This window comes from Lissotriton vulgaris, chromosome 2_1 (genome assembly GCF_964263255.1).
Source record: "Lissotriton vulgaris chromosome 2_1, aLisVul1.2, whole genome shotgun sequence".
Lineage (NCBI taxonomy): Eukaryota > Metazoa > Chordata > Amphibia > Caudata > Salamandridae > Lissotriton > Lissotriton vulgaris.
This window is the reverse complement of record NC_141687.1, coordinates 2,068,151,833-2,068,165,625: the sequence shown is the minus strand read 5'-3', so window position 1 is coordinate 2,068,165,625 and position 13,793 is coordinate 2,068,151,833. Positions and strand designations below refer to the sequence as shown.

Here is a 13,793-nt window from a genome sequence, read left to right as displayed (position 1 = left end):
AATGGTGAAGTCAGATTTGTGACAACGTAAGTGGAAATATAACTTAATAAAATAGTTTTTGCGCTGTTTGCGCCAGAACTGACTTAACACCATTTTGGCAACTCATTACGCCCCCAGAGCTAGAATACATAGACTTGGCTGACTGAAAATTCCCTGACTCAAAAGACAATGACCTACCTCTAGCCTACGAAGGACATTGTGGTTGTTAATGCTGACCACTTAGTAGTGACTAGCTGTCTGGGAGGGGATGGGAAAACTTGGCAGAACATAGGACAGCCAAAGCACTATCTCTTTTAACTTGGAGATGCAAGGAATAGCTTCTCCTATTCATTCACAGTTCCAGGTTCCAGTCACAGTTTTTGGGCTCAGTCAAGCTTTAGGAGAGCTCATCTAAATAGGAGAGTGCCTGAAGTGCTGAAGAAAGGCCTGCCTGGTGGCAAAAAGAATCTGCCATGTTCAAACCGTGCTCCTGGGTAATTTTTTAGTAAGGCAAAGGGGACATGCTTCAAAAGGAAGTGGAGGTGGGAGTCTGCAAGAAAATAGTTGTAGAAAAGTGAGTCTTAGCAGTTTTTTTACAACTCTCCAAAGGGCCAGGACCAGGAGATTTCAGGAAGGTCACATCCGAAGCAGGCAATAAAGACAGATTTTTCCCACTCACAGCTTTTTACCATACTGAAAATTCTGAAAGTAAAACCTTGGCACAAATAAAGGTGGCAAAACTACTGAATGACTAAGCAAACGTTGCCTTCCACAAAATCCAGCTTTGTCCTGCTCACAGCTTTTGGTACCAAAGCCTAATGCTTGAGTGGGAGCTTGATGACCACTTGTCTGTCTTTGAGGTACTATTGCTGACCATAGCCTTGGACTCCGTTTCAGAAACTAAGTCCAAAGGTAAATTCTTTGACCGGAATGACCTATTTGGTTTGTCCGATCTCTGCTCCATCACTGTTAGCCTGATATCATGCTTAGGTCCCAGTAAGCTGTAATTTGCTTTCGTTTTTCTAGGTGATTTTTCTCTTAAAACCGTAAAAAAATCACATCTCCAGTTTCCCTTAATGAATTTTAATGATCTCTGTATGTTTTTACTTGGTAAATATTCCTCTATTTTTCTTTGTTTAAATCTGTTTTATAAAAACTGTGCACCAACAAACAATACATACAGTGCTTATATCACCCATATGGACAAGTAACACTCTGGAGGATCAAGATTTACATTTCTGGCGAGACAAGAAAGTCCATCGGGTCACGGCCCAGTGTCATATATTTGCATATTTGAGATATATTACAGGGTATCGCGTCCATTATGGGCAGATAATCCTGGTAACAGAGGGTGATTTGCCACACAAGTATACATCCGACCAGTGTCCATAGAAATATTTTAACTGAAGAAAAGAGGGCAATGAGGGAACAAGGTGGGGGGGCCCTGGGGAAAGTTACTCAAGACAAGGCAGGTATCAGTAGATGCCAAGGTTGCATAGGTAGGAACTAAAAGAGATGCAACTAGTGTGATGATGGGTAGGGCGGTGAAATAAAGGATCACTCACCAAAAGCCACGTGCGAGGCCTCACTCTGGGGTGCATCTCCTCGCGGAAGCAGGGAATCACCAAAGAGCTGCAGGGCACGCAAGCACAGTGGGAGGGAGCTGGAGTGCTCTATTTTAGGCAGATGTTGTATTAGAGGTTGACATACTCATGTGAAGTGAGCATCCGTATGTGTGATACTACTAGTTAGGAGTTCCATTGCCATGTTGAGCCACAGGCGAGCGAGTCCCACCGGCGCCAGGTAGGTTGAATGCTTTTTCCGAAGCAGAGCGATAACCTGCTTGGTTGCCCGTAGCATGTGTAAAATTAGGCGCCAATCAGAGTGTGTCATGCCTTTGAGAGTTTGGGGTCAAATCCTTAAGATGATGGCTTGTGGTGTGTTTGGGATGGGGAAACCAACCATATATTTGATGTGGCTCAGCACCTCCTTCCAGAAAACGTACCATGAAGCAAGACCACCGTATGTGAATGTAGGAACCTATGTCAGAGCCAAAGCGCCAGCACATGGGTGAGGAGGGAGGGAACATCTTGTAGATTTGTGCTGGTGTGTAATACCAGCGGGTCATCACCTTATAAGCTGTTTCCTGCTGAGAATGGTTCTGTAGGTCCTGGGTATATCCTGGTAGCGAATTGGAGTGTTGCAAGACTCGGTATGTATTTGAAATCAGCCCCAGCGAGCCATCGAAAGCACATACCAATGTCTCAAATAAGTTAAGTTGGCGTGTGGCTCCCTGTATTCCATTGGGTGTATGTAGCCAATGTTGAAGTTGATAGTACTGCAATTGCGCAGTGGCCAGGAGTGGGAAGTCCTGCCTGCATTGGTCAAATGATTTCAAGGTGTCCCCCTCAAATAGGTCGCTAATCGTGTGGCACACCCCTGCCGCCCTAGCTGTAAAGGAGTTGGTTTGCAAGGCCAAAGGGAAACTGGGGTTCCAGGCCAGTGGAGTCCTCTGTTTTTCTAAACTGATGGAAAAGTGGCAGCGGGCCATGAGCCTGTCTATGAGAGCTAACGCATTGAAATCCCTCCTAATATATTGTTTCTTGTCTCTCGTCCAGGCAATAAGTCTGATTGGGCTTTTTGCACTAACAAGCCAATGACCTTGGACAACTGATTTGCGAGGAGTTTGGCAGGTATTTTACCTTCAACATTCAGTAGGGAAATAGGGTGGCAGGATGAACAATACCCAGGTAAGAATTTGGTTTATGTATTAGGAGGAACAATACTCATGTGGGCATCCTGGTGTATGTATTACCACAATGTCATCTATACGAACATCTGGAGGCAGTATCCTTTTTTCCTTGAGCCGTCATGATAAGCTTAGCTTTTGGCCCAGCAAATTTAGACAGTTCCACTGTGAATTCATTAGGCCTTGGGGTTTTCCCGGCCTTCAGCTGTTGAAGGTTCTCCGTAAGCTCCTCCTCCGTAATCACTCCTTCCACTAATTCTGTTTACCCAGCATCCAGTCCCCTGAGATGAAGGTTCCTTATAAGGCCCCCTCAATCATCATCTGAACATGCTAAATCTGGCTACAAGTGAAGGGTTGGTGGTGAAGTGGGCATGCCTAAATCATTGGACCTTATTGTTTGTGGGTCTCAGTCTTGGCCTTTTAATCTCCAGGGTGCCACCCTATGCTCTCCCTAGCTCCTAGCCAGTGTTTGAATAGCTCTTGGAAACCTAGGAGGCAAAGTAGTCAATCAAGATTGCCATTACTGAGGAGTAGCATCTGAGACTTTTTCCCGAGGTTTCTGCTGTGGACAAAAGGAATAGAGGTCTGCACACTGTTCTAGACTACCACCTCTTTATATTAATCCGCAAGTCTTTCAAAATAGTGCTCTAGGACTCATTCTTTCTGTGCTTAAGTCAGCTGTGTGAGAGATATGGAATGGGCCCATATCTTGACAACTGGGTGGCCATTGGAAATTCCACACTCTAGTGGTCACTAGCCTGCCTCACTTCATCTGGTTCATTGATTTATTTTCCATCTGGCTCTATTAGTGAATAATAAAAAGTTTGCCAAACCCTGTCCCACTGGATTTTATTCATTGATGTGAGGTTAGTGACATAGTTGGTGATGGCTTTCTTACTCTGCAGTTGGTGAGACATTTGTCAAAGCGGATCACACTTGTATAAGTGGGCCTAGATCATGAGTGCCCTGGAGTTTGTATCCTTGGGATTCAAGCTTTTCCACTGGCTGTCCTTCAAATGGGTCAAGCACAGTGGCACTTGGCGGCACATTAGCGCTGGGATGCCTTAGGGTAGCCCTGCGCTCAATAAATGCTAATTAATAATAACTAGAACCACGAGTCCAGTCCAAAGTCAGCTCATATTCCAGGCTATTAATGGCCTTAGTAACATTTATGGTAGTTCTAAAGGCCATCTACTAGTGGACCTTCACTTTGCTATGGTCTATATATAGGTTGTTTATTGAAGCACTCCTTCACCTACGTGCGTCAAAGGTTATAGCCCTCAAAATACTCGATACCAAGAAAAAGCTGCTCCTACAATATTAGTTTACGTTTTTCTTTTATAAAAAAATGTGCAACATAGAATAAGTGTTGGCATATCTTAGGAAAGTGCTTGCATATAGACTCTAGATTGGAAGCCAAGTTACATATGGTTTCAGTATGAACTGGGTTCTTCATCATTCATAAACACTGAATATATTTCTTTGGGTTTTTTAATTTCCCTAGCACTTTTACAGTAGAAAGCTTCAGTAATACAAAACATACATACATACCTAGGGGGTTTTAGTTATTTTGTTTTTGTACCTTTATTGAAAATGATAATTCCAATTAGAAAAGAGGCTAAGCAAAAAGTAAGGACTGAATTAGTCCTTGCTACAGTCTTTTTTGTAATAAAACAAACAAAATGACAGGTCTTAACGTAAGACCAGGTATGTATCGGTCTTTACAAATCTAAAATAAAGTAATTGGCACTTTAACAGGGGCTGCAACTTTTCAGTCCCATAATGTTTAGTAGTGGCAGTTGGAGATCCAGATTGTTTTTTGTTTTCCTGCTGCTAGAAGAACTGACATTTTCTACATTTTCTGATGTGGAAGTTCAATTGTCCCCAGACATTTTTGATACAATTTAGCATGTTTTGATGTTATCTTTTTAGGTCCAATTTTTGACAGCACAGCTAATAATCTACATAGAGTGGGCTTTGGGTGCTTTTCTTTCAACCACTGTCTTTTTGCAACCAGCCTCATTCAGCCAAATGTTATTTGAGTTTGTTTAATTAAACATTATTCCCGGGATAACAGTTACAGGTGCAAGGTTTAAGGACTGTCTCCCTTTACAATCGGTATATGTCCTTCTTTTATACAAAGCATGACCGGTTATAAAAGTTTCCAGTGTACAATATATGTTAAGGGGTCTTGGTTACTGCCTTTCTGTGGGATTGAGCAAGAGTTTCCTGCCGAAGTGTTTGCCTTTCAGCTATGTATCATTCCACCTGTGACCTATCAATCAGCAATCCCAGGCCTGGGTCTCAGGGCCTGCTTGACTTCATATCTGTCGAGGTTGATATGGAGTTCATAACGGGCGATTCTGTTAATAAGAACAAGATTTTATTTTTATCGATGAATGCATCGATTTCTTCAGCTACACTACCTAACGGATACATTTGGATACTTACTTTATTTGGGGCCTATTGTTCCTTATGCTCGCTTTTGACAACATCTACCTTTCTAATCACCTGCATTCTTCCCAGTCTGAGGTCTGCGGTTTTACAGCAGGTGATCCCCAATTGTACAACCCTGCATACCAATAGCAACATATTAATAACTGGCAACAATGATTAGATAAACCAGATATCCATCGTCCGAGCCAGGAGAACCAATTCAAAAACCACTCCTGCTCAGTGACACCTCGCTCTTCACACATTTTTCTTTGTAGATTGTGCAGTGCTTGAATGGTCAGAGTCAGTGTTCCATTCTTCATGTCATTGCCTGGGATGAATGTGCAGCAGGCTGCTCCAATCTTGGCACAGACCCCTCCCTCCAGTAAGGGCATTAAGTCCAGTACATAACGTTGCTGCATTACCGTGTAGCGGTGCTGTAGTTGCTGCAGAATCCAGATTGGGAGGGGTCGAGGATGAAGTTGTCTTCAATGAATTTCGTTAGCTGGATGTTGACTGTCTTCTCTGTGACTTTGGCCTCGAACGAGAGGAGAGAAATAAGACAGTAGTTTTTTAGGTCCGTTGGGAAAGATGCCTGTTTCGTAGTTCTGGAGCGATAGTCGCAGAGCCTTTGTGGAAGATGTGCAGGGGACAGAAGTCCATGGGGGCTCCTGAGTGTATGCCTTTCATGGTTGATGCAGTGTATTCGGTGATGACTGGGGTCCAGGATGCGATGGTGGGTTGGCTGGCATTGCTGGAGGGTGGAGTGGTTTCGGAGTAAGATGTCTAGTCGTAGTAGTTGTCTTAGAGGCCCTTGCTCTTCAGATGGAAATAGGAGCAGAGTTTGTTGCAGAGGTCCTTGGAGGGGGTGATGTCAGTGGTTTTTTCTGGGGGGTTTGGTGAATTCCTGGATACAGCTGAATAGATCCTTGGAGTTTCTGGAGTTGGCGAGGATCTTGTTCTGGATGAAGGTCCTTTTGGTGGATTTGATGTGTTGGTGGTATTCTGTCATGGCGTTCTTGTAGGTGGTGCGGTCTTGTGAGGATTTCCTGTTTCTCCAGTTCTTCTTTAGGCGTCTGCAGGTGTGCCTGGATTCTTGGAGGTCGGCAGTGAACCAGGTGGCATTCCTGGGGCGCAGTCTGTCGGGGTTACGTAGGGGTGCAAGTTTGACGGCACAGTTGGAGATCCATCTGTGGAGTTCTTTGGCTGAGAGGTTGGCTTTGGTCGAGGTGGTGGGGGCATTGCGGCTGAGGACAGAGTTTAGCTAGTCCTCCGTGATCTTGCTCCAGTTTCTTTGCGGAGGGTGGGGGTAGGTTTGGGCGCTGTTGGTTTGTCGACATGCAAGTGTACGCAGTGGTGGTCCATCCATGGGGTTGCGTGGTGTGGCTTAAGTGGATGTTGTTACCTCCTGCGAAGATGGGGTCAAGTGTAGGTCCTGCCTTGTGGGTGGGAGTGGTGAGGAATTGTTTCAGTCCGAGGTTGGTGAGGTTGTCCAGGAGAGTAGCGGAGTTGGGGTCGCTCAGGAGGTGGAAGTTGAGGATTCCAATGAGTAAGTAGTCAATGGAGGCGATGTCATGGGGTGCAAGGAGGTTGTCAATGGAGGTGGTGAACGCAGTTTGAGGTCCGGGTGGTCTGTAGGTGAGGGTGCCTCCCAGGGTCATTCTGGGGCTGGTCTGGACCTGGAAGTAGAGGTGGTGGGCGAGCTGTCGCTCAAGCTGGAGGTCTTGAGTCAGATAGAGCTCTTGTGTACGATGGCAAGTCCTCCTCCTGGGCGGTTCTTTCTCTGGATCTTGTATCCGTCGGGGATAGTGAAGGCGATGTCGGGGGCAGAGGTGCAGTTGGTCCAGGTTTCTGTTAAAAAGGTGATGTCTGGTGCGAGGCTGTCAAGGAGGTCCCAGATTTCTACGGCGTGTCTGTGCAGGGAGCGCACGTTGAGGAGGATGCATCTCAGGGCTCCAGAGGTGTTGGTGTTTGGTGTGTGGGCTGAGGTCGTTGGGGTGCAGACAGTGGTGAAGATCTGGTAGAAGTGGCGGCAGGAGGTCCATCCGTGGGTGGTGCTCGGCGTGGACAACTGGCAATTGTTGTTCCTCCTGGGTTGAGTGCGAGGAGGGCAGCTGAGTTGTAGCGATGGGTGGTCGGAGATTCAGAGTTCCTGGCGCAGGTCGCGAGCGGGCGCAGATGGGCTTACCTTTGGCGCGTCTTCAGCATGGTCGCGCAACGGCCGCCATTAAGTAGGAAAGGGGAGGGAGGCGCAGCTGGGAGGCAGGAATCGGCAGGGGGAGGGGTGCTTCGGGGCGGCAGCGGGAAAGGGAGCAGGAAACGGAGAGAGAAGAAGAAGAGAAGAGCCTAGGTACAGGGCGCAGTGAAAAAGAAAAAGAAAAACGGGCAAAACGCAATCAAGGAACAAGAGGGCAGTGAAGCAGGCAAAAACAGGGCAAAACACAATCAAGGCACAACAGAATGTTCGAAACCTTACCTGCACCAATCACTGCGCAGGGCAGCGGCACAGCAGCGGAGCTGCAGAGGGAGAGAGTAGGAATCTGGCTAAGAGGTACCCCAAGGTCCTTAGCATGGCCATCGATTAGACTCCACCTTCGGGAGGATCTTCTGTCACAGCAGCAGGGGACTGTTCGCCACCCGAACCTATCCAGCCTCCACCTCCATGCGTGGACATTGGGCGGCGACAGTTGACAGCTTTTGACCTACCCTCCAAAGTTTGTAATGTCATCTTGGCAGCCAGGTGTCCCTCCACCAATACTGTATGCGCCTGTCGATGGAACAAGTTTGTGGCATGGCGCAAAGCAAAGGTTGTGGATCCCCGTTCTGCCCCTTTTTCTGAGGTTCTTTTGTTCATTATCTATTTGGGCCAGCAGGGCTCGGCTCTGGGCACTCTTAAAGGCTATCTATATTTAAGTACCTGATGGGCAGTGGCCCGGAATACCTAAGAAAGCGCCTTCAATGGTATGTTCCTGGAAGAGTGCTGCGCTCCATGGAAGCAAAGCAAGTGATTGTTCCAAGAGCAAAAAAGGCCAATTGGGGTGGAAGGAGTTTTTTCCTAGGTGCCACCAATGCCTGGAACAAGCTTCTAATGCATCTTAGGCCAACCCAAGGAACGACAGCTTTTGGCCCCACTCACTCGGGATCCCCCCCCCCCGCCCTGTCAACTCTGTGAAAAGCCTCGGTGTAGTCATCTCTGGCGATCTATCCATTAACTCTCAGATCAGTTCTGTAACATCATCCTGCTTTTTCCACCTACGTAGGATACGCAAAATCTGTAGATTCCTCACCAGAGATGCACTCATCCTCGTCATCTTGGCTCTTGTTATTTCCAGAGTTGACTTTGCCAACATCTTATACGCAGGGATCCCCGCCTACCAGCTCCAGAGGCTACAGCTGATACAAAACCAGGCTGCTCGCTTAGTATATCACCAGCCTAAGCACCAGCACGTTTCGCCGCTATTACGGAGCCTGCATTGGCTCCCGGTGGCCAAACGCTGCACTTTCAAACTTGGTTGCACCATCTTCAAAGCCCTCTATAATCTTGCACCTGCTTTTCTCTCTTCCAGCTTGAAGCGGTATATACCCACGAGAAACATACGCTCCTCTGCTGACAATCTTCTGCTCACTCCTCAAATCCACCGCAAGAAACATGGTGGCCTCCGCTTCTCTTTTCTAGCTCCTACATTTTGGAACTCCCTCCCCTCCCCCTTCCGCCACTGCCCCTCTTATGAATGTTTTTGCAGGACACTGAAGACGTTCCTCTTTGAGTCAGAATTTGAGTAAACTTCTGCCCTTGCCCTCCGCATCTGTTATGAGCGCCAAGAAACCGTTTCGGTGAACGTGCGCGGTATAAGACTTTTTAACATAACATAACATTAGGAACTCCACGGATCTCCTCTCTTTTAAGAAGTGGTTGAAAACATGGTTGTTTACAGATTAGTTCAGATGCAGAGGGATTCCAGTTAGACAGTGCTCAGCGCCAGGACACCCTTGGGTATAAGCGTGCCTTAGAAGCCTAAATAAGATAACATATGGCAGCGATTTCTGCTTTTCTTCGACTACCAGATCAGCCCTGTTTGTTCAAGTACCCTATTGTAAGTAGGTTCTTTAAAAGCATAATTTATCTTTTTTCCACCATCCCCTTTCATAATGCCTCAGTGGAACTTGAACTTACTTTATGTATGCTCCCTATGAGCCTCTTCACAACTGCCCTCTTAGGCTTGTCATGCTGAAGTCTGCTTTTCTTGTCTCTGCTTGCAGTGTGATTGAGTGTGATTGAGCTTCAAGCCCTTTCTTCTAAACCCCCTTTCTTCTCGGTGCATCTGGACAAAGTGGTGCTTCAAACGAGATCCTTGTTCCTACCTAAAATTGTCACTACTTTTCACATCAGACATATTTTCACTGTGTTCACCTTTTTCCCGCATCCACATCCTTCCAAGGAAGAGGAAAGACTCCACCGTCTGGACCCCAAACGTGCGCTGCTATTCTACTTTGACCGCACAAGGGATTTCCGGATGGTTGATCAACTCTTTGTTGGCTATGTAATTGCCAAGAAAGGTCAGGCTGTGCAAAAGTGTACCATCGCTAGATGGGCCATCCTTTGTATAAAGATTTGTGACACTGTAGCTAAAAAGGAACCTCCAGTGGGGCTGCAAGCTCATTCCACTAGAACTACAGCAGCAGCTACTGCTTTGTTATGTGGAGTCGCACTCATTGACTTCTACCAGGCGGTTACGTGGGCTTCTATGCACACATTTACTAGACATTACTGCCTGGATATTCAAGTCCGAAGGGAAGGTTACTTTGCCCGTTCTGTCCTCCAGGACTTTCTGGTGTGAACTTGGTTCGTAGTCCTTCCTCCGGGGTTAGTATTGCTGGGTATCTATTCTAAGGTAAGTAGTCTATAACTAGTAGTCTCTTTCAGATGAACAAGTTACTTACCTTCGATAACGCTTTGTCTGTAAGAGGCATATATAAGTTATAGATTCATTACTGCCCCACCCATCCTCCCCGTTCTGCGAACTGATTTCTAGGGACAGGTACTCCCTTGCAAGGACCCTAGTGTGGTGCACCAGTGGTCAGTGTCTTAAATGACTCTGCGCTTCTGGCGTGGAAAGTCGTGTCAGAACTGACGTCAGCCCATAGGGGTGGCATCTAAGTAGACACTGTGACGTTATCCCGGCAACCAAGATGCCGACAACAGACGTGGAGTCGGCGGACGCCACCTGCCGACGCGCAGGGGTACTGCTGAGGGAATAATTCTCCGGATCTAGTCTGACGTCTGGGGTAATTCTAAGGTAAGGAATCTATAATAATATATGTCTCTTACAGCTTTATCATTAACAAAGGTAAGTAACTTGTTCATTGATGCAGAGAAGGCTTTTACTCTTGCGAAATGGGATTATTTGTTTTTGGCAATGGAGGCTTAGGGGTTTCCAACCCCAGTTCACATTGTCAAAAGCGTCATTGTATCAGGGAGCCTCTGTAGCAATATCCCTTAATGGCAAGGTCTTCGAACCCTTTCAGATTTATAGAGGCACTAGGCAGCGTTTTCCCCTATTTATAACACTTTGTGCTCTTTTTATTTAGCCTTTTGCTTGCTCCATTCGCCAAAGTGAAGTAGTCACATTAGCATTGCCTGGAATTTCGAAACATCCACTGTATCCAAAATCTCGACCTGACATTAATATCTACCCACAAAAATGTTGACCGGCGTTCAATTCTTAAATCCAGCCATACTCACTTCCCCCATATTTTGGTTTTGCAATAACCGACTACTCTCAGTACAATACTGGACATTTTTTAGCAAGTTGTGGATAGTAAGATTAAATGTAAATCAAAATGTTTTCACGGAGATATTTACGTAAGTCTGTAATTTTATTAGGCTATGTATTACAGTTTATATTCACAAAATATGTTTTTTTACTGTTTTCCTTTAATACCACCTGCTGCACCTACTAGTTAATTATAAGGCTGACGTTTAAAATAGATTTTCTTCTTTTTTTGCTTTGCAGATGGGAAAAGCTGACCGCAGCACTCAAAAATTCCGTCGAAAAACGAAAACCAAAGATACCACACCAATTGAAAAGATGACCAGTTTGCAAAATAGTACTACTACTTCTTTTAGTCCTTTACCAAAAACCGAGGAAAATACAGCTCAGCCTTTTCAACACACTGAACCTTTAAGTTTCAGAAATAGCTCAGTTGTTGCTTCTGATTTGCTGGACACCAGTAGGAATCAGGGCAAGTCTAAATCTCTAAATGGAACTGGTTTCAATGAGGGTCTTTCTTACCTGTTTGCAAACACTAGCCTTGAAGTATTTCGGCAACCACAAACTGTTTTAAGCTCACTGATTGAGCCGTCTCCGCCATTACCTGATCACCTAGCTGAACACTCCCATTCAGAGGCTAAGGAAATTGTTCGCACGGAGTCCTTGGGTATATATTCCTACAAAGTGTGGAAAGAAGATTGCTTTCTGCTTGTTTTAATTATTGCCAACAGGAGTACCTCAACACTTACTTCTGTGAGCCTAACATTCGCAAACACAGAAACCTTCAAGGTAAGTTAGTAAACCTATGACTGAAAACGTTATTGTCTATTCTAGATGTAGCGCAAAATAATATTTATTTTGTTTTCTAAAGCAAAGCTTTTTAACCTATTATACTTTGATGGTGATAACTCAACTCTGAAAGGGACCTTAGTGACCCCCCATTCCCTCCTCTGTGGGCTGTTCTTTGATTGTATGCCTTGGAAACTATTCATAGGGTTATGGGAAACAAGAGTGTTGTAACCAGTTGCAGTGGTAGGTGATCTGTTATTTGGTGGGTAGATTTAGTATTTGAATTTACCCATGTTAATGAATAGGGGGGACTGTATATTGGGCCTGAATTAAAGATTGACTTCCAGTAAGTGTGCTGTTTGCCAGAAAATCTCAATTAATACAGCCATTGTGAATAGCATGCATCCTAATGACATAATCAACATAAGGTTTCACTTCTTCGGATGTGCTGTATTAATCTCTTTCCTAAAAAGCCTCATACGGAGGCTTGCTGTGTTATGTTCGAAAGGCTTGCTGTGTTATATTCGAAATCACAAGTACTGCCAAAGGTACACTTTTCAGATGCTCGTCTCAGGAAAAAGATTAAACTGTGAGACCTCTGAAGAGTTTTATGTAGGGGATAATCTCAGTATTGATCTGACAAATCATTGTTTCTTTATTCAGCAATACGGTTTCATTTCCATGGAAATTCAATGCAAAAAAGACTTTCATGCTGTTTAGTGAATACAAATGAATCTAAGCTATGTTATTTGTGGATGCTCCCAATTCGGTCATTTTTAAAATTTACAAGTGATTTGTGTTCCATGACATATAAAGTATGTTGTTTTAAACCAATTGCATTTCTCTGTAAACTAATCTGCTCCAAATTTAGTAGATCGGGATATTCATGAGAGGAGTTAGTATTTCGTACTTAATTTGGAACTTTATTGTAGGAAAGGCCCTTTTTTTACATGGTCACCCCCACTTTATGCCTGGTATTTGATATGATTTCAACTGGAAGTGCACTGGGTTCCTCCTAACCAGGTGCCCAGAGACCGATCTTTCTCTCAAAACTGTGCAATTTTTTCCCCCAATTGGCAATACCTGTAGTACCCTCTGTAACGCCCTTGTAAATGGTACCCCTGGTACCTAGGGCCTGAGGCACTGAAGAGGGTCCCCAATGGCTTCAGCACAAATTATGCCACTGTTAAGGACCTCTCTCCAAGCTCATGCAAACTGCTACTGCAGCCTGCATGTCTTGGTGCAGACAAAAGTGAAAACATGAATGTCAACATCCCTGTGTGCCATGTCCCCCTAACACTGCATGCATTATATGCAAATTACCACTACAGCCCTAAGGCAGGGTGCCTTATATTATATGCAAGTGCATATCTGCATGAGTAGATATTCCCTACTGCTGGTCAGTACCATTACTGCTAGTGCAAGTGAACAGGGAAGCCATTTTAAAACATGGGCTAGACACTGGTGAAAACGAGTTCCCCAGCTACATGAAAAGAGGATGTTTGGTGTCAAACATCTTCTATTCATAAACCCACACAGATGTCAGTGTCGGATTTAGTAATATATGACCCCAGAGCAAACCTTCGAGGTGCCCCAGAAAACCTACCAGCACCTAGTGCTGACTGACTGCCTTTTGTCAGCCTGCCACCAGAAACAAGTGTCTGAGTCTCCAGGATGAGCTGACTTGTGTAGCTCTCACCAGATTTTGTTACACAGAACCCTTTTCAAACTACAAACTTTGTAAAAAAAAAAAATATACATTTTCCTCACATTTCTGTGATGAAAAGTTCTGCAATCTGCGTGTATCCACACACTTTCACCCACACCACATTCCCCAAAGTCTTCCAATTAAAATGATACCTCACTTGTGTGGGTAGGCCTAATGCCTGTGAAAGGAAATGGTCCAGACTGAAACGTGGACACACCACATTTTTACAATGAAAACAGACCCTTTTTTTACAAAGTGCCTAGTTGGGGATTTGAACCCTAGTTCAGTCATCACCTGGGGAAACCTAGCAAACTTATACACCGGGGGAAACCAGAACGGGGTGACTTGTGTAGCTCTCAACAGG

General features: G+C 45.1%; 1 protein-coding gene across 1 annotated transcript in view; it reads left to right on the top strand.

The window, feature by feature from the left end:
- Positions 1 to 13,793, top strand: part of AP4E1 (adaptor related protein complex 4 subunit epsilon 1) — a 321,681-nt gene that overhangs the window by 264,257 nt on the left and 43,631 nt on the right. Inside the window, 1 exon segment of the mRNA XM_086958294.1 lies at positions 11,176 to 11,721. Within this exon segment, the coding sequence (XP_086814420.1) occupies positions 11,176 to 11,721 (546 nt within the window).